This window comes from Psammomys obesus, unplaced genomic scaffold (genome assembly GCF_907164565.1).
Source record: "Psammomys obesus unplaced genomic scaffold, mPsaObe1.curated_primary_1811, whole genome shotgun sequence".
Lineage (NCBI taxonomy): Eukaryota > Metazoa > Chordata > Mammalia > Rodentia > Muridae > Psammomys > Psammomys obesus.
In genome coordinates, this window is record NW_026596117.1 from 23,091,019 (window position 1) to 23,117,635 (window position 26,617).

The window sequence follows — 26,617 nt, forward strand, 5'->3', positions numbered from 1 at the left end:
AGGAGGGGAGGAGGGAGGGGCTTATGGGGGGATACAAAGTGAATAAAGTGTAATTAATAAAAAAAAGAAATTGAATAAAGGTATTTTTTAAAAATAAACAAAGTTTCCAGAATAATAAAAAAGGTAAAGTACTTTCCAGTCCTTTCCAAAAGCTGAGCGTAACTCTTTTTGACTAGAGCTGTGTAAGAGCACCAGAATGACATCAAACTACAGGCAAATCTTGCGCGAGAATCTTGATGTAAAACTAGAATATTTACTAATAGAATGTAAATGAGTATTTGCTAACAGAATGTAAACTGAATTCAGAAATATTTTGAAAAAATGATATAGTATGATGAAATAAAAATTTCTCTAAGAATTCAAGGACATTAAACACAGGAAATTTACTTTTAAAATAATAGCACAAATGGATTAAAAGATCTAGAGAATTATTTTAAGGACTGTGGAGACAGTACTTTGTACGTGCAAATGATAATATATTTATGATTATATGATTTTATTATCACTGGAGTGACTGAAGAATTCCTTTACTCTGTAGTTGTCTTATTCTTGGTTTCTGATAACCAAAGCCTTCTGCAGGTATACTTACTGGTAAAATATAAGAACAATTATATGTAATGTTTGCTATCCAGTGGTGTTTGGGAGAATCACGACTATGGCACAATTACAGGGGCGCGAGGGAGAAAAGAGGATACGTACAAAACAGTATCTGAACAGGATACTGTGCACTTTGAAACTCCACTTGGCTATAATGAAAATATACAAAATGCAATAGCTCTTCTATGTATCAGGGTTAGCTATTAGGACATCAAAAATTGTCAAGAAATTACATATAATGGAACAGTTAAGCACACACATCAAATATTTAGTAATTAATTTCATGAGAAATATGCATATCATATATAAAGTATGCAAACTTTTTGAATGTCATAAAAGTTGGCCAGAAGATGTGATATGGTAAAGAAAAAAATATTCTCCAAACTAATAATGCTCACTGTGAGACTAATATTCAAAGTGATATCAAACTGATTTCTAACAAGAATATTTTTAATGAAACTCGTCAAACTTACTCAAAAGTTCAGCTGGAAGTTGAGCTTTTAAGAACCTAGAGGAGAGTATGTCAAGGAGAAATGAAGATGGGCTATGCTGCTAAATGCCAAAATGGTCTATTAAAGCAGAGTTGGGAGAGTGGTCTGCTGCTGAACACTGAGCAGATTAGCTCTGATCACAATCAATGCCAGCTAGAAACTCACAGCCTTCAGAAGGAAGGAAAAGAAGACCTCCCCAACCAGTGGACTCGAGGAGGGGCATGCGTGGAGGAGGAAAAAGAAGGGAAGGATTGGGAGGGGAGGAGGGAAGGAACTACAGGGGGGATACAAAGTAAATAAAGTGTAATTAATAAAAAATTAAAAAAAGAAATTGGCATCCTAATGAAGTGAACACACGTCATACACACACACACACACACTAAAGGTAGCCTTTCTAGTCAGCTAGGAACTCTGCTGCACTCAGTCAGTGCACTGACCGTCCACTGGGGAAGTTAAATCCCAGCCCTTAGAAGCAAGAGGCAGAAGGATTAGGGGTTCAAGGTTATTCTCGGTTATAGAGAGAGTTTGGGATTACGTAAGACTCTGCCTAAAAAAAATATTAATAAACAGAAAATAAATAAATGAGTAAACACCCAAGTCATATCATTACCTCATATAAGTTACAAAAATCAATTCTAAGGATAGAGTATAAGCTGTGCTATACAATTTAAGTGTTTAAAATATCAGCGAAAACGGCAGATGTCTATAGGCTTTGGCTAGATCTTTTTAAAATGACACACCACACAAACCCCACCCTGACAGACACAGATGAGCCCTCTGAGCTCCTGTCACACCCCGGGGACCCAAAGTCCTCCTCTGGTGGGGAAGGTTTCATGCGACCTAACAGTCCTTCCATGTGGCCCTGGCCTGCTGCTCGGATCCCCAGTTCTGCTTATCCTGGGTAGCATCCGCCTGTGCCTTTCTCTCTGCGTGTGTCCCTCTCTCTTACGCCTTTTGTAGAGCCACTGACTTTCAGAGGTGTGTCACTTGTAGACTCCACCACCATGTTTGTGACTTAAGTGACAGGAACTGGTGGCCTGGGTTGGTAAGGGGACTCACCTTAGAACACATACCCACTGCCAGCCATTCTGGATCCCCCAGACCTCCTCAGCCTAAGACACCGCTTGGCTTTTCCAGCCTGTGACCTGCAATCAGGCTATTTGTTCCTGTCAGGGAAGGAGGCTCTGGCTGGAGAGAGAATCTTAGTCCAGCAAGGTTGCTTTCTGAACCTCAGCAGAGGCTACAGGTGTTGAGCGACGATAAAAATAATGATTCAACCGGGAATGTGTCAACAGAGCCCCTCTCTAGGCCTGTGCGCTGTCATTTTTAACAGCAGTAAGGGACATTGAGTGCAGGCTGGACAAGCCTGCTCCCCTGGGCTTCTCTGTGGAATGTATCATGCTCCGAGTGTTGCCAGCTGTGAGCAGGAATAGTGCCTCAGGGTAGATGTCATGAAAACAAAAACTGAGTTTATATATAAAGAATATATATATATTTCCTCATATATATATATGAGGAAAGTTATTGCATCTATAAATGAAGCCTTAAAGCTTCATCCACAGTGAAATAGTTCTCAGACATCTTTGAGCACAGGTGACCATTACTATTCCAGAGGATTTATGTTTATATTTTCCCAGCAGAGTTTAAGGGGGGAAAGTATACATTAAGAAAAACCTCAGAGAGGAAGGACACAGGTTAGAGAAACTGTGGTCCCCGTGAGATGTGAAAAAAGTCCGAACTGGGGCTGTATTTCTTCAAAGATCTAAAATAAAGGAACCCAGGAGACAGGGCTGAAATAAGGCCATGCGCTCCTGGCGAGGCTGTGACAAGACTCTCGGTCCAGCCAGACACATTTACAGCCCACAGAAGAGTGACGGAGAGTGACGGCTGGGAGGGAGGCAAACAGAGCCCTGCAGATGGGACCAGAGCGGCAAGTGAACAAGGGAGCACTAACATCCTCCGGCGTGGCTTCTGCTGCAAGGCAGGGAGGCCACGAGGACGGGCACCCACAACAGCAAGCCGGCAGTGCCACACGCGGCGGCTGAGACATCACAGCAGAGGTCTGAGGCGCTGGCCACTCCAGGCCTGGGTTTTTACACTTAGAAATGTAGGGCCGAGTAATGCTGAAGGAATTCTTGATGTGGCCAGAGAGGTTGGGCTTTTTTTTTTTGCCTTGAAGCCATATGACAAATGGTTCTAAATACCACACTGCCTTCTAACGCATCTGCTGTCTAAATCACTGTGGAAGCTGGAAGGGCAGCCTCCGAATTCTGGCCCTTCCCAAAAGGGCGCATTTCAGGGTCATAATGACAGTCTTGGCAGAACAGGGCATTCCTACTCCTAACAGGCCTGCATACTGAGCCATGTCCACCATTGCCTGAGCCTGGCTCGGGTGAAGGGACAACACGTTCTCAGCGCACAGGCAGCTATGTGAAAACACCAGAGCAGCATGTCCCTTGGAAAGCTCACTGTGTGGATACTTGTCTCCCACTGCTTTCCAGTGTTTTAAAGTTGTTTTTTTTTTTTTTTTTTTTTTTTTTTGAGTTCTTTGTGTTTTCATTCTGGTATTTTCATTCCTGATATACTCCTCTTTGCATTGCTTTTATTAAAAACAAACAAACACACAAACAAACAAACCAGCAATCCACTTCATTTGAATGAAAAGTATTCAAAGGCAAAATCTGTTTTATGATACACATGTCTACAAGTGTACACACACACACACACACACACACACACACCAATACATTCTTTCTACCAGAGACGTTTGTTTCTATCACAGAATTGAAAATGCTCCAAAATGTCAGCCAGCAGTGAGGCGCTTTTTAACCCTGTCCATAGTCATGCAGTTCCAGAAGATCCTGAAGAACCATGTAGCCATGGCTACAGGGTCAGTGGATACAATGTTCTCCAGTGTCCTGAGCTAGTACAGTTTAAAGTTCATCTAGTTCTCTTAGACCTGACCCCTAGGAAGTGCTGAGGTAATACTCCCAACCTGACTCTAGGAAACCCTCCCAATCTGAGCTCCAAGTTTGACCTGATGGAGTGCTCCTAATATGACCTGAGGGAGTGCTCCCCATACAGACCTTATGGAGTGCTCCTCATCCCACCTGAGGGAGTGTTCCCAATCTGACCTGTTGAGGTGCTTCCAATCTGACTTGGGGAAGTGCCCACAAGTGTTCCTTTACAGGAGCTCCAGGACCGTGAACTGCTCTGCCCTGGACTGGAGAAAGTTCTTGATTCCCTTGTCTGAGTGCTCTCAGACTGTTGAAAGCAAGACAGCGTGCTGCTGCCTAAGCCTGAGACTAAGCCACATCTCAGAACCAGCAAACTAAGGTGCTGTTAGCACTGGCCCCGTTCCCAGTCGTGACCGCAGGCTCCCACAGTGTGAACGTAGCACCCAAAGACATTTCCTCATCAGGAAGTAGGAGACAGAATCTGAGGAGCCAGCAGGAAAGTCCTGACCATCAGCCCCTTTGGCGCACCACACAGAAAGTGTAACAGAGCCATCAGGGGTCAGCACACAACTGCTTTTTAAACATGCCGTCCTCCATCAACCTGCAGGAGCAAGGAAAAATGTTCCAAGGAGGAAAAAAAAACCTGCTTAGATAAACAGGTTTATTATCTGCCTTTGCTTCCTGGAGACTCACAGCTATCAATGATCTAATAAATCACAGAAAACAAGAACACGAGGCCTTAAAACTTCGAAGGGCTGCCAGAAAGTACGTATTTACCCAGAGTAAAGCCTCTGCGACCCCAAAGCTACGTTTAGAGAGAAAATACCTGCTGAGTTTCAGAGACAAAGGAAGGATGGAAGCAGGAGTGTGGAGACTAAGAGTAACTGATCAGGGAGGGTGGGAGGAAGGGAAGAGACAGACAGACAGACAGAAACACACACAGAGACAGACAGACACAGAGAGACAGACAGAGAGAGAGAGAGAGATAGACTTCACGTTCTGTCCGTTCACGTTCATTAAACAGAGCGTCTTATTTTCACAGGCCGTAGAACGTTCTACACCTTCTCTGGTCTTGGCTCCACACAGTGGTGCCGATGTCACTTAGGCTCATTGCTGTGCACAGAGTCAAAGCTTCTAACGAAACTTCGAGTGAGTGGGGGTTATTGGCTTAGGTTCCCTATGCATAGAGGAAGGGGTGGGGAGAGCCTTTTACACCAGGGTTTGAATTTGGCTTGAATTTTAATGACTTATTTAGAAACCCCAGGGAATGAAAAGTCTCTTAATGGAAACACTGACACAGCCTTAAACACACTGACACAGGCAAGCACATGCAAGGGACGGACGGCCCAGGAGGCTGGCCGCGGCAAGTTTGAGCATCAGAAGCTAGTTGTGCTGAGCCTGCTGACACACAGGGTGAAGCACAGAGAATGTTCCTGCGGGCCGAAGCCTCCTGCTCACAAACCTGTTTTTAGTAGGAAAATTGATAAAAACGCATGGGCTCCTGATTCAATGTAAGAACGAGGAGGAATGTAAGGTCTCTGCATGAACTGTCTCCTGTTCTAAGATGTAATTTAAGCCTTCATACGTGGGAGGCGTGTGTTCTAAGATACATCCTCAACTCCAGTAATTCTTAAAAAGGCAAAAGTTTACTCTCGATTCTCGTCGCCCTGGAAATGACAGACGGACTTTAACGACTGGGTCTAAATCTCACTTTGTCTCCAAGACTATGTACTCAGTGTAGACAGACACGTCTGCTGAATGTTTGCTTCACTCGTGAAGGTTTTCAACTAGGAACTCTCCTGCTTGTTACCTGTGAATTTCCTGGAAGTTTCTTTTATTTAAAATCCAATCACTTTCATCTTAGAAACTCATCTGATCTTCGTTTTTATCTAAGCTTTCCATAGTTCCAAAAATGTATGTTTCTTTCTTTAAAAATCTGGGGTTTCCTTAACTGAAACTTACTCAGAATCCTTTTATTTCTCTTGTCCTGATGATAAACACAGACCAACACGTACCAATGAACATTTAAATGTCAATGTGAAGAACAAACCAAATCATTAAAACAACAGCTCAGTCACTTAAGAAATATTTATGTAGCAAATCTATTACTACCTGAAGTGCTAGGAAGCTTATAAAAACTCAGTCAATACAGCACACATTTGGGGCCACTGAGAACTTGCAATTCATGCAAAGCAGCTGAAATCACTACCCGAGGGAGAGAAAAACAATGAGCCTGCACTTCAAAACACACCAGGAGCCGGAGGGGTCAAGACCTACAGTATCAACTGACCTGTGCCTATGGGGGCTCACGGAGACTGAACCACCAACCAAAGAGCATGCATGGGCTGGACCTAAACTCTCTACACATATGCAGCAGATGCGCAGCTTGGTCATCATGTGGGTCCCAGAACAATTAGAGCAGGGGCCTCTCTGACTGGTGCCTGCCTTTGGATCCCTTTCCCCTAGCTGGGCTATCTTGTCTGGACTCAGTAGGAGAGGATGCTCTTAGTCCTGCTGAGACTTGATGTGCGGGGGTGGGGGTGGGTGGGGGGGAGTGGGGGGTGGGGGGTGTGTGTACCCGTGGGAGGAGGCTCTGGGAGAAGGGGAAGGAGGAGTGGGGGAGGAGGGTGGAAGGGTGGAACAGGGAGAAAGAAGGGAGGAGCCTGCAATCAGGCTGTAAAGTGAGTAAAGAAGTAAATGAATGAAAACAAAACAAAACACAGTTTGTGGATGGCAAGATGGCATGACTGGTAAAAGTGCTTGCAGCCCACCTCTGGCACCCTTGGCAGTCTCCAGAACCCACGTAAAGGTAGAAGGAGACTCAACCGTCACAAAACTGCTCTCCAGCTGCCATGTGTAATTCCTTCCGTGGCCATGCACTTACACTCACTCACACACACACACACACCCACACTCAAACACAGAAATAATTTTAGGAGAAAACCCCACAACATCTCTTGTTTGTTTACATTCAGACAAGTATGAAATTAGTATTGATATCTGGGTAAATATTACAAAAAAAGGGACAAATATGTCAAATGCAGTTCTTAAAAAAAATTCTGTACCTTCCCCAAGCTAAGATCCCACTCTGGGTTCATCTGCAAGCCATGCTGCTTCTCTCAGGCTGACAGTTTCAGAGTTCTGCTCTGGTTTTCTCAGGTACTCATGAGGTAGAAAAGGGTGAGTCATACATACGGAGTCTCTGTAGAACTCTGTATGTCTCTGTGTGTGTCTGTCTCTCTCTTCTGCCTGTCTTTTTCAGTTCTTCACAATGGCTGGGACACTTTCTGTAAGTCCATTTCTATATTTCAAGTAAACCTATAAAGCTGATATAAATTCCAACATCAATTTGCTCCATTCCACATAAGCCCTGTGAGTAACTTTTGCAATCATGGCCATCACTGAATGCTTACTAAAAAACCTTGTCTAATGTGGCCATGATCTTACCCAATGGTCAGAAATCCTTATTTGAAATCTTACTGCTTTGAAATAAGTAACTAGGAGAGCCCCACTCCCTTCAAAACAAGTCCGTGTTCTTTACACACAGAAGTTAGGGTCCACTTAGGGTTTGTGGTGAACCATGAGAGTTCTGAACAGAAAAGTTAGAATGAATTTTTAAAAGATCTGGGGGTGGGGTGTCTTTCTATCTCCCCCTTCTTTCATAAGATTCCCTGCACTCTGCCCAAAGTTTAGCTATGGGTCTCAGCATCTGCTTCGATCCCCTGGTCAGTATAGTCTTTCAGAGGCCCTCTCTGGTAGGCTCCTGTCTTCTTCCCTGTCTTCTCCTACTTCTGATGTCTATCCTGTCTGCCCTTCTGAATGAGAATTAAGCATCTTCCCTAGGGTCTTCCTTGTTGTTTAGCTTCTTTAGGAGTATAGATTTTAGTGTGTTTATCCTGTACTATATAGCTAATAGCCATTTATAAGTGAGTATATACCATGTGTGTCTTTCTGCTTCTGGGTTACCTCACTCAAGATGTTCTTTTCTAGTTCTATCCATTTGCCTGCAAATTTCATGATTTTCTTGTTTTTAATTGCTGAATAGTATTCCATTGTGTAAAGAAGGAGGAGATAGAAAGACCTGGAGGGGACAGGAGCTCCACAAGGAGACGAACAGAGCCAAAAGTTCTGGGCCTAGGGGTCTTTTCTGAGACTGATACTCCAACCAAGGATCATTCATGGAGATAACCTAGGCACAGATGTAGTCCATGGCAGCTCAGTCTCCAAGTGGGTTCCCTAGTAAGGACAGCAGGGGCTGTTTGTGATATGAACTCAGTGGCTGGCTCTTTGATCACCTCCCCTGAGGGGGTGGGGAGGCAGCCTTACCAGGCCACAGAGGAAGACACTGCAGCCAGTCCTGATGAGACCTGATAGTCTAGGGTCAGATGGAAGGGGAGAAGGACTGCCCCTATCAGTGGACTTGGGAAGGGGCATGGGAGGAGAAGAGGGAGAGTGGGATTGGGAGGAGATGAGGGGGCTAGAGCTGGGATACAAAGTGAGTAAGCTGTGATAAATAATAAATAAATTAAAAACATCTGGAGGGAAAGGAGTATGGCTCAGTGGTAGGTTCAGCAAGACAACTGCCTGAGTTTGATCTTAACCCTAGAAAATAACAACCTAACAAAGCTCTCGGGTGAGGCAGGAAGCACACGAGAAAAGAAGGGTTCTTAGGACACACGCTGAAAGCAATGTTTAATATTCTGGTGTCAGAGGAGCAGGTAAGTCTGTACTTTTACATTTATACTTAAATTTCTGCCATCTTGGAATTTCCTTCATGTTGACTATCTCCTCCTTGCCAGATGGTAAGGTCCAAGCCCAAACCATGTGGGCAAACGTCCAAACCTCCTTTAGAAGTCACTGGCTCGCTGGAGGTAGATGGTCTCACTGTTTTCTGCTGGAGTCCATCAACTGTTGTTGCCTTGTTCTGAATACTCCTAAACGGCAAAGCTCAACACTTTCACCAAGAAGCAGGCAAATTGTAACGCACGCACGCATGCACGCACACGCACACACACAAACAAAATGGAACAAAGAGAAAGAAAACTGTTCAAAGAAGAAATTCTGATCTATGCGATCCAAAGCGAGATGTCACGTGCACACAGAGCCTCCCGCACTGCCCTCACACAGCCGCACGGCGCCAGTACAAACCTGGGCATTTCTAACACAGACCTGTCACACTGGTTCTCACCACGGCAACAGCCACTCAGGGCATCTCCGAAACCCCTCCCTCTGGTTCTTTACACACACTGAGAAGTGTGCTTTGGCACAGGGTTCCTGGCCCTTGTGCCCCGCTTGTGAGTGACGATGGACAGAAGAGCCATAGGCAGAATGGACTCGTTTGTGAAGAGAATTCCTCAGCTGTCAGAAGCAGAGTGAGGTGACATCCAGGCGGACCTGACGGCTGGGTTCTAGAACACCTGGACCTTACTAGAGACACCAGCTTAAATTCCAGCGTTCATGAGTGTGCAGGGAACAGGAGAGAAAGGAACATCTTATCCCTCCACGGGTCACCTCCAGCCAGGAAAAACCTTCAGAAATGGCAGCTGGCCCTTATTCTCCACAACCATTTGTGTACTTCTCCGGCGACCCCACTGCCTTGCTCTCTCGTTTGGCTTCAGTTCTCCAACCACGGCAGGCGGTCCAATCAGTTCCCACATCTCCAAGTGTCCCACGCACCAAGAACATGACTTCTTTGTGCTCTCTATGTTTCCCTTTATTTGGGGACATTCACCTCAGTCAGGCACAGGAAAAGCTAAACATGACTAATTCACACCACACAGAAAACAGTCCTAGTGGCCTTGGATGTTTTGTCTAGGCCAGATGTGTCTAATTAAGTCGGCTTAACAAGACGGAGTTAAAACGCTCAGCCTCTTACAAAGATGAACTTTATACTGACAGTGGGACTCAGAGAAATGTCTCAACGTCCCAGTCACTTCCAAGGAGGTTCATTCGTGAGCCGAGAACACACGCGCACACACACACACACACACACACACAGACACCCCTCCCCACAAACATATACACACATAAACACACAGACAAAACATGGCGTGCACACACACATACAGACACACATCAGCACATACACACATAAACATACACACACAGACACACGCACACCTCCCTCACTCCCCCGCCTTGCTCTCTAGCCAAGTAGAAAGCAGATGTCCTTAAGGTTTGTTTCTAGGCTTTCCTGGGGTCCTCCACAGGTTTCAGAAGCTTCTCCCCCTCCTTCCACAGGGAAGATAGGTTTGGTCTGGAGGCAGGAATCAAACTGAGATGGTGCAGGCAAGGCACTAATGAGGACTTGTTTTGTAAGGCAGCACAGTTAGTTGGTCTCCGGTGGAGGGTATAAGGAAGAGATGGGACAGGGGACAAATGATGACCGGAAAGCTTTATCCTGAGGCCCTGGATCCACCTCAGCACCAGAAGCTTGGGTTTGTAACCAAAATTCACTCCAGCAACTACCTGAAATTTCCCAGTCATTAGCCTAACACAACAAAAACGAATCGCTGTTTAAGTTCACAGGACTTCTTCCCGCGGACATACGGAGCGACTGCTTGCCTTCATTGTCACTTCACTGTGTTTATAAGATTGGGAACGCTGATCAGTTGCACTGAAAGTGTTTCAGTGACTATTTCCTGAGGACCTGGTACGGCCTTGGCATAATGCCCAAGGCTGCAAAAACACAGTAATAATCTCTATATAAAAAGCAACAAAACATCCACGTGTTACTGATACTTTTTTCTTCAAAACCCAGACTCTCTTATTAATAAGATTTAACAAGAATTTAGTAAGACCGGTGTGGTGGTAGCACCTCTAATGCCAACACTCAAAACACAGAGGCAGGCAGAGCTCAGAGTTTTAGGCCAGGCTGGTCTACACAGAGAGCCTCTGTCTTAAAAAAAAAAAGAATTGGAAAAAATAAAAATCAGTTCCCCATGATCCTTCCACACACCAAACTTTCATTTCGAGTCCTGATTTCATATTCTTAATGAAGCACATTCTTAGATAGCAGTAAAAACAAAACAAACAACACCAGAAAGCAGGCAGGGAGATGTAATCGCCTGGTTTAGACAGACGAACAAATCTCCCTTAGAATGTTCATGTAAAATGGACTTAAGGTCTTCGTACAACAACCAGGAGAGTGAGTGAATGGCAGATTTTGAACATTTCTGTCCTGATGAGGAGAAAGACCCAACCAGATGGAAATAAAGGAATCTGGCCTGGACTCCAATGCCAAGGAAAGCCACAGCAGTTACTCAGAAAGTGCTCAGGCCCAGTCCCCCGAGCTTCTGTTTCCACACACACATACACGCTAGCGGTATCATTCAGCCACCCAAACACAGCTATTGCCTGTTTGGCCTAGAGCTTTGCATAACACTTTTAGGCGTTTGGTCTCTCTCTCAATGCTCCAAGACTGAACATGATGAAGGGGAAAGAAATCATGCTGTTCTTTTTAAGTTTACACACGTGCATGGAAGAGCTGACGTGCCGAGGTCTCGTTCTCACTGGTTGCATTTCTAAAGAGAGCTTAGTCTATGGGCAGTGCTTAATTAGGTCCAAGCACTTCTGGGATGGATTAAGAAAAACAGCCAAGATATCTAAGTCTGAAAAGCATGGCTCGCAAGCACAGCATTTTGTGTTTTGTCACCTTTGAAAAGCACACACGTTTTCAAAAGACCCAGTGGAACAGGCACTTTACACACACGTGACCTTGCTTTTACTGGGTAGCACACACATGTTTGTAAGACACATTTTTTTCCTCAACAGCTGCTGCCCACCTCACCCCACCAACAGCACTTTCCTTCTAAGAAACCTGTGCCGCGCCTGCGCACGCACCCTTACTCGCTTGCACTGTCATTGCTGCGTTCCATGTTCCCCCGGTTTGAAGAGCCTGAACTGGAAAAAGCTCTCACCTAGCTCAGTGCTCTGTACCACAAAAAGACTTTCGGATTACCTTAATCTGGTCTGGGATTAGAATTATATTTCCATTTTAAAACTGAGACACTTCCTATAATTTTAAATGTTCCAGAAAACGTGTAGAACAAGAGGATTTATTTACTCAAAGCTTGAAAAAAAAACAAAAACAAAAACAAAAACAAAATCCACTGGTTCAATCATTTCTCAGTTTTGGAGCACTGGGTTCACTAAAATCCTGACTTTTTCCCGAGTTATTCTGGTCACTTGTAAAACTTTCCTAACCCATGAATTTCTCATTCATTTTCAGGGATGACATAAATGTATTGTGCACACAGTTACACAAGATATACTGTCAAAGAGCTGTTCGCAGCGCTCCATGATAGTTGTATGTGTGTGTGCATTGCTAGTGCATGTGTACCGAGATCTGGAATCTCCCTCAATCCCTTGCAGCCCTGTCTACCACAGAAGGGCCTCTCAGTTGATGCCGGAGCCTGCTGACCGAGCTGGCCTCACCGGCTGGCTTTCTCTGGGGTGACGGGAGGGCCACCACACCCAGCTGACGTTCCTGTGGGGCTGGGGATCTGAACTCTGGTCCCCCCCCCACTTGTCACTTGTGGCTCATGCTCTGGCCACCGAGCCATCTCCCTGGTCCCTTCACAATAATTTAACTATACATTTGTTTCTTCTTCTTTCGAATTTTATTTCTTTTTACTTTATGTGCATGTCTGTGTGTTATGGCATGTCTGTGTGATACGGCATGTCTGTGTGAGGGTGTAAGATCCCATGGGCCTGGCATTACAGACAATTGTGAACGCCAGTCCCTCCTTCTGAGGATGTGTTTGTATTTCTGTGTGCTTGGAATGGCTTAATGTGGGAACTAGAGTTGCAAACTGAAAAATGGTGACTCAGATCTAAAGGATGTCCTGAGACTTTCAGAATGATGACGCTGTTCATGTCTGCAGACGCTTGAGGAGATTTCTGGATAACCAATCAGAAGGCTGGACTCCGTGTTCTACCCTTGGATTCCTCCCTAAAGCTCTACAGTGACTATAGGCTTGCTGGTCCTCTGAGAAGCCTGCTCAGGCCAGGGACTTCAGCTTCACATTTCACCTTGTGCTCTTTCTGATCTCGTTCCTGTCCTACGATACATCTTGAAAAATAATTTTTTTTGATTAAAAAAAAGACTTGAACTAAATCCTACTGGAAAATTCTCCAGGGACAGGGATTATCTACCTCAGTCTTCCCTAAAACTATAATGTATATATCACACCTGCCCAGGATGTTAGCCACATGATAATCAATAAATTCTTGGGGGAAATACCGGTATTGTCTGTGGCAGCAGCATAACTGGTCTGCAGAAAACGACACTGGTCAGGGAACTACAGGCAGTCATTGGAGGCAGAGGGCTAATGACAGGCAGTCATTGGTGGTACCTGCAGGGTGATTGCTGGGAGTAGATCCAATCACAGCGCTAGCAGAGGTGACCCTCCTAAAACCCCTGTGCAGTACCGCTCAGCTAATGATCACACATTGTGTGTCTGCGATTGTTTTTCTCATCTTGGGTAACTGGCTAGGCTGAGAGCTCGCTCCTTTCCAGGTCTGACATTAAAGCTCTTTCACTGGTATGTTTAGGAGCCAGGCTGCAAATGCAGACCTCACCCATCCCTTCTCCAAAGTAACCCTGTTCAAATGCTTCTTAAAAGCAAATCTCTCTGAGCTAAAGTCAAGAGAACAACCTTCGCCAACCTGCTACTCCAGCTGAGTGCTTTGGGCAGGTAGAAATCGGCTCACTATTTCTGGAATGAACATAAAATCTTCAAAGCTGTTTATCAGCCCTACTTGTACTTTCCAGGAATGAAAGCGAAATTTCCAAATCAACTGGATCCAGGTTTGTGTTTTTCCCTTCTGAAAATCCTGGCACTTGTGTTAATTTGTATTCATTTCCTATCACTTGTAGCAATCAAGAGTATGTAAAAGAAAAGACAGAACCTGAAACATTCGCATGGCTGGCCACAATCCAGCACATTCCTCCACCCTGTGGCTTCTTCAGAGAGGCAGCATATGCACGCTTTAAATATTGCTATCATCCAGCAGATGAACCGGCCCAGAGTGAAGAGTACCTGCTGCATGAGCATGGAGACCTGAGTTCAGGTCCCAGCACCCACCTCAACAGAGCCACGCATGCTGGACTATGTGCCTGAAAACCTAGCCATATGGGGTCCGCACACAGCTGCACACACAAAACACACCATGAAAAAATCAATACTGTTACCATCATGATTAAAATTATCACTAAGAATGAAGACACTTGTCCTCACTATTAAAAAAAAAAAAACATCACAGGCTGTCTGAGACCACCATCTAACTGAGGAATGTATCTGTAAAAGCGCCGGTTTAAAACAAATCAAAGGCTTTACTCCAGAATTACGGCACTCCGTGCACCTTATGACTTTCTTGTATCTGCTACAGGACACTCCTCTGGTGCACCTTCGTGCCTCACACAGACCTCCGTGATCACGTCAAAGCACAGGCTTACCTGTGCGGTACACAAAGTTGCCTTCGGTTTCTGATGACGAGGGAGACACCAGCTCTTCTTCAAACTCGTTGGAGCTGAAAGACCCCGAGTGGCTCCTCTGCCTCATTCTTCCCGTCATGGCCGTGCTGGCGGCCATGACGTGGCTCAGAGAGTCGTTAAGGTAACGGTTCAGCAAGCTGCTCTTGTACTTGGGAGGCGACACGTAGTCCTCCGAGGCCCTGGCTTCTGCCCCCTCTCCAGCCTTCCTTGCTGAGCTCTCCGCTTTGATGGCCGTGTGGTGGGCAGGGGCGCTATAGCCTGTGTCACTCAGGTGATTTCTTGGGGGGTTTTCTCCATCTGAGGGGAAAGATACCACCAACTAGTATTTGCACACGCTCTCAACTGTCACACTTAGTCATTACAAATAAGCACAAAGGACGAACATATAAGATTATAAGATTAATTTTCAGGTCAAAAGAAGCAGGAACCCGTGTGAGTGTTCCCCGGGGTATTTAATTTTAATGAAAATGCTTTCCCCCTCCACATGACAAATCTATAAACAACAACAACAACAAAAATGGCTGTAATTCTTGTTGCTTTATAAAGATGAAGTTACCTCATGCAATAAAAAACAACCTGTGGCACTACCATGTTTTGTGGGATCATTAAGACGGCGCCTAGGGTGAACTTACTGCAGTGTCAAAGCAAAGACAGGACATGGAAACCGGACGAACCTTCCGAGCAGGAGTCGTCGCTGCTCACACTGAGCCGCTCCGCGTTGCCCTGCACATATTTGTTGTATAACTTTATTCTTAGGGCCCAACTTAAATCTGGTTGCCGAACAGTGTTCTTCAGGCGACGTCTAGCGTTAGCGAACCAATTTGACACCTAAAATGGCAATAGTTTTTCAATTAACCCAGCATTAAAACACAATAATTATGCAACTGCTTTCTCTTAAAGGACCAAGGCCAGGGTTGCTGCTATAAACCTGTGCTGTAAATACTTGGGAGGCTTCAGGAGCAGAATCACTTGACCAGAGTTTGAAGTCAGATTGGGGAGCAATGGAAGGCACCACCTCAAAAGAGAGAAGGGGGAAAAGGAAAGGGAGCAGAGGTAAGAGGGAGAGAGAGTGGCAGAGAGGGGGAGGGAGGATGAATTAGACAAGAATGAACAAACACAGTGAGTGGAAAAGTTAATGATGATATAGCGTGATCAACCTGAAATTTTGAAAAGCCAGCCAGCCTTCTGAGGCTGTGCCCATGTGCCTGGTTTGGGGAATGTCTGGGTTAGGGTACCAGAGGAAGCTCACAGATGGAGGTCCAACATGAAAACGAAAGACACGCCTGAGATCTACAGAAGGGAGGGTCAGAGTTGAGAGTCTCAGGCTCAGAGGGAGGTGAAGGCTGAGCTGTGCGTAGGCATAAGGAAGACAGCACAGGGCCAAGCTTTGGATGCCACGTAAGGAGGCTGGACACCTAAAGAAGAGCTAGCGACAATCACCAAAGGCTACAGTCAAACTATCAAACTACAGCCAAAGTGGAAAGGAGAGGAGGTGGCCCAGGAAAGCCCTGCCTGGAACTCAAAGTCCACTGTTTCTTATGTCTCCACATCAGTGAAGACAAAGAAGGACATTTGAAAACAAAGAAAAATTACTTTCATTCTTCCTTCAAGAAGCTATTGAGCTCCTAGAGAAGAAAATGTACTTTTCTCATAAAATATCAGGGTATCAACAGCATATAGCTTTTTCAAAAAAATAAAATAAAACCTGAAAGGACAATATTTGCTTTTAAAATATAAACTATACAAATATAACTATTTTTCCTGTGAGTTTGTTTCAGAACACAAACTCCTGCTACTATAACAGTCTGTGTGACCATGTTTTCACGGGAAGATTTTTTTTTTCTTAATCATACTACAAATACCCTCGGGGTATTTTAGTACACTATAAGTGCTAGAAATACAAAATAAGTATATTTGGAAATTGTTCAGTTCCTAATTATTATATGAAACTATTGTGATTTCTGCTTTCAAAAGCACAATTGCATTTTCCTCCTTCCACATCTAACACGCTTTGTTTTGGTCACACGAATTCAACACTGACACCCTCATTTTGCCCCTTCTGCCCTGAACAAGATGGCTGTCTTTCTACACTGTGAACCAGGCCACTGCAAAAGCCTTCGTCTTTATCAACTTCTATTCCAGCTGGGCTGCACTTTGATTCAGCGGGCCTTCAAATTCTGTCTTTTCAACCTCCACACATAGGCAGCTTCCAGGAGTATCACTCAACAAATATACAGAGCAGCTATTACATAATAGTTGTGGTGTGAAGTGCACATCTTGGCAAGGCCATATCCACACACGTGCACAATCTACAGGCATCCAGCACTCACCTGAACCCTGATAATAACAATGATAATCTGAGGCCCAGGGCAGCCACTCACTGTGGAAGCTGGAAACACTTGGTTTCTTCTTGGCTACCTTTCCCTCCCAGCTCTGGCTCTTTCACTCATTCCCCAAATTTTCATGCAATCCTCATGACTAATGATTAGGTGCTTTAAAAACACTCTTCCAAACTTTCCTAGTTTCCATTCTATTCTCCTCTACGGATCTTCACAAATATTATCAAATTCAAAAGTGATGCATTATTTTGACTCAATCAATTTACTTCTTCAAGTCTGTGCTGTGACTGTGGAACAGTGGCCTGGTTTCCTGTCCTGAATTTCCTAAAAACATGCCCTGTTGTGTAAACTTGGTTAATTCATTCCAAGTTTTTCTGAACTTCACATGCTTCACCCAGGAGCTGGGATGTAACACAGGGGCAACAGAGCACTTCCCAGCATATGCAAAGCTCTGGGTTTGACCCTTAACATGAAAACACACAATCCAACACAACACAGCACAACCCAAACTAACCCAACCCAACACAGCACAACACAACTCCTTCACTATAAAGTGGGTCAGATGTTTCCTAACTTTTTTTTATCAACTCTGAAAACCAAGAGCTGTGAAACAGCCTTCACTGCCTGCACATCTGTCGATCTCTTTGCAGCTAGCTGTCCAGCCTGCCTCCTACTCTCACCAGATGCTCCTGCAAGATCAGCTGCATGTGTCTAGGTCCACCTTCACCTCTCACACACAGGAAGCCAGTCTGCATCTTCTCTGAGGTGGCTATCACATTTCATAGGACCCAACACCAAACTTTTTGTGTTACTTTCTTTACTAAACAGTATTTAATTAAGACTGTATTAGTTAGATCCTAACCAATGTCACTAATTTGCATTACACCCACACCTTACAGAATAAACCCAATTCTCATGACACTTCATATAATAAGAGTGGAATGGCTGTCTGATTACAAAACAAACATTAGTACACTACAATTCTAATATATAAAAATGGAAGAACATTTAAGGGTTATGGGGGATTAATTGGCTTTTCACAATTAGAGACCATCGGCTTTCTGATGTATTAAATACTCATAGTTCTCAGCCTGTTATAATGACATTTGGAGATTTTCCAGAAAGGTCTGTGTTATCTAATATGGGCTGTTTCTAAACTGGTTTTATAAATTCGACTGACACCCAGTCTGCTCGCATACAGTCATTGTCCATATTTTATCTATTGAACCATGCGATACAACTTAATAGCAAGGTGCAGGCTGAGGTATTTAATATCGACTCCCACGAACAGCCGAGATACAACGGTTGATGAATTTGCATGTTCTGCAATTTCCTTCATGACTTAATGGAAATTTCCTGTGTCACTGGCAGTAAAAATATATACTCGCATTTTCTACATTTTACACCTCCTTTGGGTTCCTTCTTGTTGTCAAGCATATTCCCTTTCTAAGGGTAGGTTCTGGAACAGCATTTTAGGTCAGAAGTGCCTTTAAAACACCATGTTTATAATGAAAGCTCAGAGAGCCAAGTATCGAGAAGCTGGAAGAAAAAACTGTTTTCCACCATCTTTACCGAAGGTGCTTCGGTTTGTCATGTGGATGGAGAAACTGCAGGGTGAACCCAGAGGGACGAACTAGAGTCTCCCCAGCTTTAAACAGATCAAATCAGCAAGCTCAGTCTGCTATACTAACTTAAATACTGGGCCTCTTCCTTCTGTGCCTGTTAACACTTGGAATGATGTATAAGGCCTCACCTAGGATCTCACTGGATACCTGACCATTATCACCTCATAATAAATACTCAACTCCCAGCAAAAACAGCTATGCCAATGTTAGAAGCAAAAACTTTGTAACACGGTGATTTTACCAAACACATGAGCACATCACAGGAATGTGACATTAGAGTCACAGCAGAAGCTGGAAAACCCAGCCATACCAAACCTTGCTAAGCTATACATCAACAGTAACACAAACTTTCCATCTCACACTCCTTCTTAATGTTCCACAATGACACAAAGTATCCTATTTGAACAGCACTATACGGAACAGTGTTACTGACAGAAAGCAAGCCCAGTATAGTATTGTTTGGCTGACATCAAAGCCTGCCACATAGAAATACTCTCCTGAATTCTGATCTCATTGAGATGCTGCCACAGGCAAACAGGAGGTAAGCACAGTTACAGCAAATCAGGCCCAAATCAGGTCACAACGGAGAGTCACATGATCAATTCGTGCATTTCTGTCTCATTTTCTCAGTGATGAAAATGTGTAGGTATTAATCACAGTCCTGTCCTGTGATTCTGGACAGCAGAAAAAGTCCTAAACCATATTTCCACCTTTTTACTTTTATGCTTGATGGGAGATTCCCAACCAGGTTTCACACCCTTCCTCTGCAGTTTAATGGCAGCAAAGGAAAGTAAAACTACCATGTAGGAAAAGTTGAACACATGCTCAGAGTAAAATGTTAAGCACGAAACAGATGCCCAAACTCACGATATTTTGTTGAGGAATAAAATCCATGTGGTGATAGCCTATTGCAATATAGCAAGAGGAAGAAGAAACCCTCGGAGGCCCTGCAGTCATCAGGAACCAAGAACTGAGGCAGCTTTGCACGGGTGCCTGCACGCATGCGTGTCACCGTCTGACAGACACTGGATAAAGAAGTGCGTCCTACAGCTGCTCGCTCATCCTACGGGTGCTAGCAGCCTGCCCTCAGGTTCCCCACGATGTCCCAAAACTAAAACCAGAGCTGAGGATTTCCCATAATTGTCAGAAAGACAGTCTGGAGAGCTACGTGTGACTCCAACGTCACTTCTCAAGGCATTCGCCCTACAAGCACATAGTGTGCGTCACAGAGCGAGCCATACTGTGGGGTGGACCCTCTGAGTAAGCATCTTCTCCAGAAGGCTGACTCCACAGGAGACGGTGACTCACCGTGCAGGGCTGACTCAGGACGCAGCCTAACTTGCAGGGACCAAAAACTTGACTCAGATCACAACCCTACCCTCCTCCTCCAGAAGTGTAAAGTATTTACATAATCGATGTGGTTTCCATAAAGCTGGAAGATGCTCTGGATGTCTGATGCATGTTTGACTTATATAAATTCCTATATATAAAAACAGAGAGGTGGCTGTGTGGGTAGGCATACCACATATATTCCTTACATATGCCATCGCGCATACTTGAAAATAACCGAACTTAAGCTGGATTATAAATAAGGCCCTTGGGTAGTAATTTTATGCATTCAAGTTTTTCCACTGATCACTTTAAAGTTTAAGAAATTTATCTTACTGACAACAATTTTAAAAATCATTGTCACACATGTGTCGTTTCAAACAATCTCTGCTCCATTTAAGAATTACATATTTTTTATTCTGAGTGTAGAAAAGAACAAAAAAAATTAATGAAAATTTCACATAAATTAAAAAATGTAATAGTGCTACCAAAAGTGTGAGAGCAGTTCTTTATACTGAAACTATCATAACAAGTTGGTAACTACTACACAACTAAATTAAAAGCGTAACTTTGCAGTTCATCCAAGATAACAATTAAAAACAATAATCTGAATTCCTATCCTAACTACAAACGTTACTTTTTAATCACTAAAACCTGTTTTTAAAAACATGCCCAGTAGACTTGCTTTCCATATGAACAGCGGTGATAACAGCCATGTGGTAATGAAAACAACGTAGTGTCTTACTGTGATCTCACTGCTACTATTCAAGGCCCTCTGTAAGCAGGCAAATGTCCAGAATAAGTAGCAGGCCTGCTTAAATTGGCATTGGAGTATACACATTTATTTTCACAAGTCAAGTTTTTCTGATCATAGCAACTTATTTAGAAACTGCTTTTGCAACGTTCACAGTTTTGTGTTAGGCAGGTCTCAACCCAGGAACCCAGAATGAGCTTTTGCCTGCTATGGCAAATCACTGTTATTACAATCTCCTGCTAATAGGAAGGAAAGCAGATGTTTTTCTCTGAAACTTTATTCTGAAGATAAGCAGAAAAACACGTATTAGAATTCTGTGGAGAACTGCTACAAGCCAACGCAAATGCCGTGTCAAACTTTCCAGCAATTCTTAGATGAAACTGTAAACACTCTGGAAAGAGATTTTTATTTTCTCGCTCGCAGTTTCATCCTGGATCTTGGGCTGTCTTCCTGTCCTGTGTTTGATGAAACTTTCAAGCTTGTGCTACTGCAATAAACAGAATTTTCCAGCTCACCCCGGGCCTCCATTTTCTCAATCTGTTGTTTGCAGAGAGGTTTGCATCCTTACGCTTAGTAAAGAGAACTGCGTTGTGATGGGAAGGCACCTAATCTGGGATTTGTTACCCGGGAATCCTCTGTCCTTTACCTTCCACTCCTCACCTTGGCAGAACGCTGGTAGGAAGTGCTCTGTAGTGCCTATTTGGGGGACTACCAAACACTGATTGTGCCCAGAAAAGCTAGCTGAGTAGAAAGCAGTGTTTGTTTGCTGGAGAAGAGGCGCGCTGGCATGGTTTCTCTGCACTGACAGCGGGAACCGACCACTCGCAATCTGGAATTTTCTCCCCCTAGCCCAGCACAAAGTGGTGGCAATGTGCCGTGGTTTCCAGATGTGCCAGGATGAAGGCATTTAAAAGCCTCTTCCCTCCTCTCCTGCTTTCTGGCTACCTCTGAGTAACAGTTTCTACTTAGCGTGTAAGTGAGTTTTCACTCGGGGTCCAACGTGCACCTTGGGCTGCTGTCTTCAGCATCCCCTGGGAACTTGTTAGAGATGTTAACAAGTTAACTTGTTAGGAGAGCCCTGCCACAGGGGTCTGAGCGCAGCAGCTGGAGGCAACAGGCTGCGCTCTAAGGAGACTTCCTGGTAACTGAAACACACTAAAGGCTGGAAATGGCGGTGGAGGAGCGTCCTTATCCAGCAGGGCTCCTGAATCCACATTCCTGCCCATCTTCATAGCACAGCTGGCCTTCCATGCCCTCCCCCCCTCAACACAGCATCGCTGAAACTGCTTCTGGGACCCAATCATTCCCACCGAGGAGACTGATAGGACCTGGCCCCTGTGCCTCGCCCTCATCCTCCTCAGCAACAGAAGGCAGAGGATCTGGACCTCACTGAGATGCCACCCTTCCCAAGGGAGAGGCACAACCACAGGAGCGCCGTGCTTCTGCTCCTCAGGGTCCCAGGTTCGAGGCGTTCGGATTACCTGCACTAGCGTCATCTGCGAGCCCAGGGCCAGGAGTATCTTTTCGGTCTTCGTGGGATACGGGTTGTCGCGGTGCTTGTAAAGCCACTGCTTAAGCGGCCGCGCCATGTCTTGCAGGGCCTGTCGCTTGTGCCTCACCTTCCCTCCATTCTGCCGGGCCCTGGGACGCGGGGAGAGGAGAGGGACGTGTTAGCGACACCTTTTGGGCGGCCTGAAGGTCCTCCGTGGTAGATCGCTTTTCCACCTTGTCAGCCCTGGGCTTAACAGCAGAGCACCGCACCGCCCCGCCCCGCCCCGCCCCGCCCTCGCGCGCCCAGCAACCCAGGGCGTCTATTCTTAGGCTGCTCAACTCTAAGAGACCCCAAACTCGGGGCAAAGCAAGAAAAGGAAGCCCCACAACTTCTCAGTGAGAGCACCGGTTCCTATGCACGTTCCGAATAGCCAGATGGCCACGGGATCACGGGCGGCGCAAAGCCTAGCGTTGATACTGAAACGGGAGGCTGTCTTCATCCCAGGGAGGCAGGCTTGGGGCGGTAGGGACAAGCGCCACGTGGTTGGAAAACTCGCTAGGCTGCAGATCTGGACCCGGCGCTAACTGACACTGCCCTCGCCTCTGCCACCGGCCAGGGCCTGGCCCTGGCCTCGAGGAAGGGCCAGGTCTCCACGTTCTCATGCTCAGGTCCTGGGGCTGTGGGCCGCCAGGGGTCAGGGAACACACATTGAACGTCGGAAACAAAGCAGAGGATGCTGGCTGCCTAGGCTCTCTGGACGCTCGCTCGTTTCGCTGAATGCCCTGAAAATGCGGGAAGCCGGGGGGGGGGGGGGGGGGAGCAGACCTTACAAAGCCCTCCAGGGCCAGCCATCCCCTCCGTAGGAAGAGTAAAGGGTAAAACGTCCTCCCCGCAGCTAAAGGTATGGGGAAAGAGCCCGGGAAGGCAGGTTTCTAGGGGAGCTGGCGCTCGAGGCGTTGTGAGGCGCTGCGCTCCCGGGAGGCTCCGGGAGGTGTCGCCGCGCGGCTGCGGTCCCGGTCCCCGCTCGCGCGCCTGCGCCCCTGCCTCCCGGGCTCCAGCCTCCCCCGGCTCTTTTAAGCAGCTCTGACGGTGCCGACCGGCGGCCGCAGCCCGGCGAAGCCTAATCTCTCTTACCAAGCGGCGGTGCAGCAACCAGGCGGCCGGTGCCGCGGTCCGGGAGGACCCCGCCGCGCTCACAGCGCCCTGCCCGCCCCGGGACCGGAGCAAAGGGCTCGCCCCGGCCCTTCCGCGCCCCGAGAGCCGGCTTACCCCCCACACCCGAAAGCCAGCAGGTCGGCAGCCTCCTCCGGGCTCGCCGCGGGCCCCGCCGAGCCGTGTGCGGCGGGAACGCCAGCAGGAGCCGACCCTCCCAACGCCTAGTCCCCGGCTGGGGGAATCCCAAGGCCAAAGTGAGACCCTCGGGTGACGGAGGAGGAAGGCCCCGGGGCTTCGCCTGGGACCCGCCTGTTTCTCTACCCCGCGTCACGGCGCGCGGAGTTCTATCTGCTCCTGCCACACGCGGAGGAAGCGAGAAAGGACTCCAAGTCCCCGAGTGCCAGGGACCTCTAGGTGCGGGAGGGCTGGACTCCAACGCAGGTCTCTTAGGAACTGTTCTAAGGAACTAAACCCTCCAGTTCCGAGAAGGTAAATCCGTAAGAACCGGAGTGAGCGTCCAGGAGGCGTAGATGCCCTCTTGGGGGAAGCCGCAGAGTCCAGATCTTGCTTCACCCTTCACCCACCCGCGACTCGCCGCCCCTCCCCCTCCGGCCTTGGGGGTCGGCACTGGCCCCGGGGGAGGGGGGCACGAGCATACCCGGTCCTCCGGTGTCTCAGGCTGAGGTTGTCCTTGAGGGGCGGGCCTTCTGGAATGCCCACCTCCGGGCGGGTGTGTGGATGGTCCAGGACGCCACCGTACGGCCGGCTGCCACGTTCCCGCTCTGGGGTGCCTCGGTCCTCAAAAAGCACGGCCCCCCCGAGCTTGTTGAAGACGATGGTGTTCATGGTGAGGGTCCCCGCCGCAGCGCCCGGGGGCCGGGCCGCCAGGAGCTCCGCAGCAGGGCTCGGCTTCTGGAAGACCAAGGAGCATGGCGTTAATCCCGACTGTGCCCAGAGTGGCAGTCCCGGAGCGCAGACCTTGCTAGGGCAGCCGGGCTGCTGGGCAGCCGGGCTGCTGGGCCGCGGGGCTGCTAGGCTGCGGGGCGGGGCTGCAGGCTGCTTCCACACCTGGCCACCTCCACGTTCACACAGCACTCCCGGGACAGGTCCCTGCCCTTCCCCTCCCACACCTCCAGAAACTTCAAACAGAGATCATTCACCTAACCGAGGTAGAGCAAGTCTTTTAACAGAGACACAGGCGGGACAGCGAGGCGGAATAAACAAGAAAGGGGTGTGCCTGCACCCACAGGGCCCAGTCCGTGCGTCCTAGGTGTTGGTGTGTCAGGATTTTCATGTTTTCTAGATCCTGGACCAGACGGTGGTAACCCCTGCGTCTATAGGTTAAAGCCTCCCGGTGGGAATAAGGGCCGGGGCAGGTTAGGAACAGAGACCCAGACCTGAACATTAAGTGGTCTCAAGACAAACGTGCCACAGCTTCCCCGATCTTCCTGGGGAACTCAGGGCGAAGGTGCCAGGGAGTGGGTCCCCGGGGATTACAGTCCGCAGCCATCCTGGCTGGCCGGGACCCGCACACCTTTGGGACTGCGCCGGCCAGGCTCCCGGACAGCCCCGGGCTCCCCGCTGGAGTCGGGGCGCCGCCGCGGGGGCCTCGGCGTGCCAAGTGCGGGCACCCGGAGCAGGAGCGAGGCCGCGTGGCGGCGGAGCAGCCGCGACCCTGCCGCGCGATCCGGCCCGTGCCCACCCGCCAGCCCTGGGCCCCCAAACCTCCTGCCCCGGTGGCTCGGTCTACGCTGCTCCCGCGGCGCTGCCAGCGCCCGCTCAACACACGCACCCTGCCTCTGGGATGCGCAGCGCCCACCCACGCCAACGCCCCCCGCCCCGCCCTCCCGTCACCGCAGCGGCCGCCACACGCGACATTCGGGACAAGCCACAGCGCCCAAGCCACCGCCGCCAGGCAGGATTCACGTGGAGAGTGAAGTCAGACCTCCGGTGGCCGCTGCGCCGCGCCCCAGGGCTGACAGGTACGGCCCGGCCCGGGGCGCGCACTCAGCCCCCCTCCGCGACGAGTGCCAAAGCAACCCCCCGAGCCCGGAGCCCCCATCGCAGCGCCGCGCGCCCGCCCCCCCCCCCCCCGCGGCGCCCCCCCCCCCCCCCCCCCCCGCGCCCCGCGGTCTCTCTCTCCCTCTCTCCACCCGGTCCGGCTCTAGACGCTTTCCCGAGCGAAGCCTCGGTGAGGTTCGCCGCCTAGGACATCTCGGCGCGGACTGCGCAGCGGCAGGAGGCTGGCACGCGTCCCGGAGCCCGGGACCATCGCGGCGGGCGTGGGGCGCGGGGCGGCCGAGACCCGCGGCCCCCGACTGTCCCAGGGCTCCCGTGAGAGGTCCCTGACTCCTCTGCCCTTCCCCGGGGCGCGCGACCCCCGCGGAGCCGCCCCGCGGATAATCAAGAGAGCAAAGCCAGGGCGGCCTTCCGGACCCCCCCCCCCCCCCCCCCCCCCCCCGGGGGCCCCCCCCCCCCGGGGGCCCCCCCCCGGAAAAACAAAGGGGGGAAACCCGGGGGGGCCCCCCGGCCCCCCCCCCCCCTGCCCCCGCAGCCTGGACCAACACCCGGGCGCGTGCCCCAGGAGACCTCAGGCGGAGGGGGGAGGGGAGGGCAGAGCCAGGACTGGCGGGGAGCAGGGAGGCCGCAGCCCGGGCCGGGCCGGGGCTCGCGGGGGCGGAGGACGATACCTGTGGCCGCGGAGGCCGCCGCGGGCGGCTGGCTGTCCCGCCCCGGGGCTAGGCGCGCTCCCATCCCCGCCGCATGTTCCCGGCGCAGGCTCCGACGCGCTCCCCGCCGCCGCCGCCGCGGTCTCGCCTTTATTTACCCGGACGGGCGCGCGCCGCCCGGGAACCGGAATAGCGGGGCCTTCTCATGTTTCCCGCCTGCCCGACCCAGCCCGCGAACATCCCGCGGGCGCGCTATCCATGTTCCCGGGCGGCGGCAGAGGAAGCGAGCGCGCCCGCCCGGGCCGCCCGAGCTGCAGTTAACCCCCTGGCGGAGAGACGGCTCTGCGGCCGCTGCGCCGCGTCCTCCCCGCGGGGCGCCGCTCCCCGGGGCGTCCTCCCAGCCAGCCAGGCGGGCTCTTTCCTTCCGAGTAACCCGAGAAGCCGCCGGGAGCCCAGGGCTCGCCTCCGCGGTGCAGACCCCGCGTCCTGTCCGGAAAGGTCGCCGAGCGCGGCTGGGCGCGGGGAGGTGGCGGAGGCGCCCCGGGCGTCTCCCTCCTCCTCCGCCGGAGCTCGGAGGCTTTTGCGCCCGGGAAGCCCCGTAGGTGTCGCAGCGCGGGCGCGCCCGGGCCGGGCGAGCGCCGCGGAGGTAGGGCTGCGGGGAGGCCGAGGTGGGCGCCGCGCGCGCGCTCGCGCAGGGGCCGGGGCCGCTAG

At 49.0% G+C, this 26,617-nt stretch overlaps 2 protein-coding genes across 3 annotated transcripts in view; one reads left to right on the plus strand and one right to left on the minus strand.

Annotated features, from left to right (window-relative positions):
• Mkx (mohawk homeobox) overlaps positions 1-26,047 on the minus strand; it is a 64,127-nt gene extending 38,080 nt beyond the window's left edge. The window contains exons 1-5 of one of the 2 annotated variants that reach the window (XM_055629130.1): positions 25,928-26,047; positions 23,896-24,149; positions 22,072-22,231; positions 15,218-15,371; positions 14,505-14,840 (exon numbers count right to left, since the gene is read on the minus strand). In XM_055629130.1, coding sequence (XP_055485105.1) covers positions 14,505-14,840; positions 15,218-15,371; positions 22,072-22,231; positions 23,896-24,083 — 838 coding nt within the window. In that variant the 5' untranslated portion in view covers positions 24,084-24,149; positions 25,928-26,047. Of the gene's footprint in view, positions 1-14,504; positions 14,841-15,217; positions 15,372-22,071; positions 22,232-23,895; positions 24,150-24,962; positions 24,986-25,927 lie in introns of those variants that run through there. The other variant, XM_055629131.1, reaches the window with a different exon arrangement.
• LOC129692728 (collagen alpha-1(I) chain-like) lies at positions 24,082-26,227 on the plus strand. The gene is made up of 5 exons (XM_055629183.1): positions 24,082-24,406; positions 24,541-24,613; positions 24,737-25,219; positions 25,447-25,578; positions 25,792-26,227. Exons 1-5 carry the CDS (start codon positions 24,082-24,084, stop codon positions 26,225-26,227), a joined length of 1,449 nt encoding a protein of 482 aa, XP_055485158.1.
• The last annotated feature ends 390 nt before the right edge of the window (positions 26,228-26,617 follow it).

Bases quoted from the DNA above. Each gene is read 5' to 3' on its own strand.
- LOC129692728 (XM_055629183.1), top strand. From the start codon at position 24,082: ATGGTGAGGGTCCCCGCCGCAGCGCCCGGGGGCCGGGCCGCCAGGAGC. The intron at 25,220-25,446 runs GTACGGCCCGGC...TTCGCCGCCTAG, and splicing joins CCGCGCCCCAGGGCTGACAG to GACATCTCGGCGCGGACTGC. The intron at 25,579-25,791 runs GTCCCTGACTCC...CTGCCCCCGCAG, and splicing joins TCCCAGGGCTCCCGTGAGAG to CCTGGACCAACACCCGGGCG.